General features: G+C 38.9%; 1 protein-coding gene across 1 annotated transcript; it reads left to right on the forward strand.

Moving 5' to 3' along the window:
• Positions 1-1,084: 1,084 nt before the first annotated feature.
• On the forward strand, positions 1,085-4,765 carry irx6a (iroquois homeobox 6a). Its single transcript, XM_020941739.1, has 6 exons — positions 1,085-1,150; positions 1,987-2,253; positions 2,644-2,753; positions 2,908-3,203; positions 3,610-4,278; positions 4,659-4,765. The coding sequence occupies exons 1-6, from the start codon at positions 1,085-1,087 to the stop codon at positions 4,763-4,765; spliced, it is 1,515 nt and encodes a 504-aa protein (XP_020797398.1).
• Positions 4,766-5,528: the final 763 nt, after the last annotated feature.

Raw genomic sequence — 5,528 nt, forward strand, 5'->3', positions numbered from 1 at the left:
CGCCTCTTTCTGTCCCAGCTCAATAGGGGACATGGGTTTATGGATTCCTTATCTTAAACAACCTAAAAATACACAGATTAGACGCCTCACCAGACTGACTATTAGGCGCGCATCATTCAATTAAAAGAAACTTGTGACCCACAACCACCAATAGTCTATTTAAACATAGCGAGACGAACCGTCTCTCTTTTACAACCTAAGGCATATTTTACTCTGTTGGTTGTTAGTTTAACAAGGGCATGTATCCATTTGTTAATTGATACAATTACGCATTAGGCGTAATGGTCACGTAGGTCTCCAGGCGCGCATCAATCATTGGTCTATTGACCTGCCAAAAAGCCTTCCAGCTGGGACTGCCCCTCTCTCTAATAGAGAAGGATAGAAACATCATCGTCATTAACTCCAGGCTTGGACCTCTGGTCATTGAGCCGGAGGTGAGATTAAAACTACAGAATTGCAGTGCGCGTGTTTGCATGACAAATATACCATTGTGTTTATTTGTCTTTGTTTTTTCTTAGTTTGTTTGTCAACAGTTAAATAATTGTGATTTATTAGATTCGTCCCTCTAGCTTACACATGTACATTTTCGAACAAATGACACTCAATAACAACTATATATGTTGCAGAGAAAGCGTGTACAGTGCATCTTAAGAAAAGCCTAGGCTGGACGTGATTGGCAAAGACATTATTCTATCCCTGGTACCCTGGCGTTCCGGGATTACCGTGACGTCACGCTGATACCCTTGCATGGATGAATGCTAAAGAACTATAGAGCCACAAATAATAGCACAAGCAGAGTCCATATCTTGCAAGTCTTACGTTATCCTTTAAGCCTCCTTTAGCTAACAACAACATTTTGGTTGGGTTGCAGCGCTTATTGATGCTTAATTTAATTTCTTATCGGGTCGTTTGGGGGGATTATTCATTCATATAAAACAATCTGCAGCTGGTACCAGCCTAAAGTCTCCCTCCTATGAGTGAAGTCATCTATTATTGAGCGAAAGGCCGTGTGTGGAAATGTGTGGAAGACGCTGGATTTGAAGTAGAATTGGTTGCAATCGATCAAGGGTGAAGAATATTGCTGATGGGAACAAAAGACGCAGCTATGTCTTTCTCACAGTTTGGATATCCTTACAATGCAACGTCACAGGTAAGACATTCGTTTTTATTGCATGATATTTTTATAACTATATTTTTACGATTTGGCTCCTGCGTGTCTCGCAATCGTATCGGAAAAATAATATATGAGTGACATATTGACGGCTATTTTCTCTTGACGAGTTTGTTGTCGGACCAAATATCAATAGGCGCACACACAGAGACGTGTCCAATTACACTGAATTATGAATGAACTCACGTGTTTTTCGGATGACAATAGAGATGAATGTCACCTATCTCACACAGGGTGAGTTGTAAGTCGGCTGCCACGCACGCGTTCACAACTTGTTTTGAATGCCACGTGAAAGTGGATGTACAAAAGAAAGACGAAAAGTTGAGAAAAGTGCTTCAGTTAGACTTTATTTATATTAGACTATGTTGCACAATTATACTTAAAAGCAGGGTACACAGTAAGAGAGTTTTTCATGCCACAAAGTTGTCTGAAGTTTTTTTTTTTTTTTTTTTTACATTACATTTAGTCATCTCTTTTTCAAATTCTTACAATTATTTAAAAAGAAAAAAATATTCATCGTGCAACTTAATAACAACATTTAAAATAGTTAATTTCCATGCAAAGAAAGTATATTTTTAAAAGGATATTTTTGTTCAACAATATTTTAAAAATCCACTCACCTGACTTATATAACGCATCAGCAGAGCTATAAACATTTGCCCTATCTGACGCCAACCCTAAAAACTTAAACAATGACCAGAGGTTGTTATACATTGATCCAACTTGCACAGCACCTTAAAGCTCTTCATACACGCAGGGCATCCAAAACCGAGCCATAACAGACAGTGACTGTATCCATGGTTCTCTTCATGCAGTTTTTCGTGTCGGCAAACCCCAGTACGACTTGCTGCGATTCGATTTCCAGATCTGTCTCTGACGGGACAGGCGCATCCCAAACGGCTGCAGCCGCGTCCTTCTGCTGCCCCTCCTACGAGAACCGGCTCCTGGCGAGCAGCCGCACGGAGCTCAACACGGCACTGGGCGTCTACAGCTCCCCGTATGCAGCCGCTGCTGCCGCTAGCCAGAACTATGCCAACTACTTCCCCTACAGCACCGACCCATCCGCCATCTACTCCTCTCTGGTGGGTAGCGTGCTTGTGCGTGCAATTTTCATTATTCAAAGCGAACATTTATATATATATGTCACAAGTCATCCCAAAGTTATTGAAACACAGTTAGTCTAAATAAAAAAAGAGCATTGACCTGTTCAGAGATACATAAGACAAAGTAACAAACCTGCAAACTGCCCAACAGATCGTAAAGATGTAACAGAAACGAGAAGAAATAGCCTATATTTAATAATACACAATGATATTTAACATCTGTAGTTGCTTATTTTAGTATAGTCCAAGTATTGTTGTGAGGACCATAATTAAATAATTAAAAACATATAATACAAACATAAAACATACAATTCAAACAGTTTTATAGTATTTTAATTTTTACTTATTGAAACTTGTGTGTATTTGCAGAATCCACAGTATGACATCAAGGACAGCACAGGCGCATTGCACTCTGGAATCGCTCAGACAGCTGCTTACTATCCTTATGACCACTCACTGGGCCAATATCAGTACGACAGGTTTGTCTCTTCTACCACAAAATATTCTACAAAAGCAGCCATTCAGTGTCAGAAGTCAAGTAGTAACTCCACCTGGATATCTGGCAAACAGTGAAGAGTACAGAACGTCATCTGAACAGCACTTATGACTTGTGCTCTGTGTGTGTATATCCAGGTATGGGACAGTAGATTTTAACGGGACAGCCAGGAGGAAGAATGCCACTCGGGAAACCACTAGCACTTTAAAAACATGGCTTTATGAGCACCGCAAGAACCCCTACCCCACTAAAGGCGAGAAAATTATGCTAGCAATCATCACCAAGATGACCCTCACACAAGTGTCCACCTGGTTTGCCAACGCAAGGAGGAGACTCAAAAAGGAGAACAAAATGACGTGGTCCCCTAAAAACAAACCAGGGGAAGACAGAAAGGACGAAGTGGACAAAAATGACCACGACTGTGTAACCAAAGGTAACTACCAGAGATAAAGCTCTTAGTTTTTTATACAGTGTAAAAGTTTAGAACGGCAAAGGCCCACGCATGCACAGAATAATATCTTGCTTTAAGATGGGACAAATGCACTAATACATTTTAACTATGTAGTAACACATTTCTCACTATATTATTTATATTGTTTACAGTGTACACCTTGTTCATTTATTCATGCTTTATAAAGAGAACTAACTTGGCTATTTTTCATAGCATAGCTGTAGTTAAAAAGCATATTATTTCACACAAACATTAAATAAATAAATACATATATATATATATATATATATATATATATATATATATATATATATATATATATATATATATATACATTGTTATACTTTCATCATGCCTGTAATCATGCCCTTTTTTGACTTATTTAAAGATACAACTGATTGCAAAGAGGAGAAGGACTTGCAGTTAAGTGACCTGGACGACATGGATGATGAAGACTGTGACAAACTGGACAGTGACTGTGAGAAGGTGACAGGAGACGGATCCGGCCTACAGGTCATGAACATCTCTGGGAGCCTCCAAAAACGAGACTGCAGCTCGGAACTGCACCTGGGTTTACCAAACACTTTCAACACTACATTCTCCTGTCCCATCAAGAGCTCTCTCCCGCCCCTCACCACTGACTACCCTGATCCAGTGGTCTCCAGGTCTTCATCCAGCCCAATGGGAGCCCTGTCGCACTTTGAATCTCCGGACAAGCCCAGGATCTGGTCTCTGGCTCGCACTGCAGCACTGGGGGTTATTCTGAGTCCACAGCAGCAGCAACAGCCTCAGCCCAGCTCAGAGCTCAGAACGGGGTCATCCTGCCAGCTCCAGAGCACCAGGCTTCCTGTGTCTCCTGCTGGACAGTGTGCAGGGATAAGGGGCCTTAATGAAAACTCAAGTCTTTCTATTTCAGAAAACTCTTTCTCCTCTGAAAGTTCGGTATTGCACCCAAAAGTGTATGGAGCTGGAAGCTACAGCCACAAGGGCATCCATCTGCACTGTTCATCGTATGCTGGCTTGGCAGATACATATCCATACACTTCCACTATAGAAGGTAAAACACTTTTTTTATCAAAATGTTTGTGTTCAATCAAAAACATGAATTTATCCAACTTACATTTTTTGTACTGCATAACAATTATTATATTCTGTTGAGAGGTGTGATTGGCTCACATGGATCATGCAATGGAGCCCTTCTGTTTTCACTTACAGATTTCCCATGCCTCTACAAATTTATGATAAAATATTACTGACACTATGATGCAAAATGTTATAAAATACTATATAACATATAAACTGTAACTGTCTTTATATTGACAATTTTATTGCGTTGTTTTCACACAATCCTTCCAAACTAAGCCATCAGTATACAAACAGTGCAGAGAATACTGCATAAACTGGTGCTAAGGAGCACGTTATCTGTTGCTTTTTCAGAGTTCCCTAGTGGCAAAGCTGAGACACCGTCCCCTGGCCTGAGCCAAGCCTGTGCAACCTTAGCAGATGACAAGGTGACTGCGTTCAGACCTGTGATGAAGAGGTGAAGCAGGTGAGAGGCTCTACTGACCTGGAAACTGAACTAATGCACACACACATTTTATTATATCTTTTATTTGCCTTGATCATATGTAGATCATATTTTCTATTATAATATTAATTAAGTCTGCATCAAGTTACATATACATATACACATTTGCAATCATGGAAAAAGTAAACATTTTAAATTAAAATCTATCAAGCAGTAATAAGTGCTGAGAGATGTTTTTAAATTGGTAATAATTTATTGATCTTTATCTTGGTGGATTTGTAAACTTTCATAATCTCTCATTGGCATAGCTGAAGTCCATAATATAAAACTCAATACAATCAAATACAATATATAATAATAATAGTTACTTATGTAATTCACCCAAATAATTCACCGCAACTGGATTACATTTTCTAATAACCATCTCAATTCAAAAATTCTTACTTTGGGTCTTTTGTAGATCAACATGCACCTATACAATGGGACATAATATGCACTAAAGGATGTTTTGGATGGAGCGTTGTGATGTGACACGGATATGGACTCATTCTGAGCTGTGGATCATTTTGCACATTTTTTTTTTCTTCATCAACTTTATGCAAAAATCTAGATGCAAAGACACAAGAATGGCCCTTTATTGAATACTTGGCCTGAAGTGTTTATGGCAATCAAGTAGGGTAGATATTTATTCATCTTATTTATTGTATTTATTTATTATGGATGTTTTAATGTATTTTAAATGTTTGTTTACATGGTTTTGTAATTCTGCTTGTAAAAGA

The sequence above is a fragment of the Boleophthalmus pectinirostris genome, unplaced genomic scaffold (assembly GCF_026225935.1).
Source record: "Boleophthalmus pectinirostris isolate CB_2022bp ecotype Guang Dong unplaced genomic scaffold, ASM2622593v1 HiC_scaffold_19, whole genome shotgun sequence".
Taxonomy (NCBI): domain Eukaryota; kingdom Metazoa; phylum Chordata; class Actinopteri; order Gobiiformes; family Gobiidae; genus Boleophthalmus; species Boleophthalmus pectinirostris.

What these genes read in the sequence shown, in the direction of transcription:
- irx6a (XM_020941739.1), top strand. Translation starts at nt 1,085, where the DNA reads ATGGGAACAAAAGACGCAGCTATGTCTTTCTCACAGTTTGGATATCCT. An exon ending in GGCCAATATCAGTACGACAG is followed by an intron (nt 2,754 to 2,907) that starts GTTTGTCTCTTC and finishes GTGTATATCCAG; the next exon opens with GTATGGGACAGTAGATTTTA. An exon ending in ATACACTTCCACTATAGAAG is followed by an intron (nt 4,279 to 4,658) that starts GTAAAACACTTT and finishes TTGCTTTTTCAG; the next exon opens with AGTTCCCTAGTGGCAAAGCT.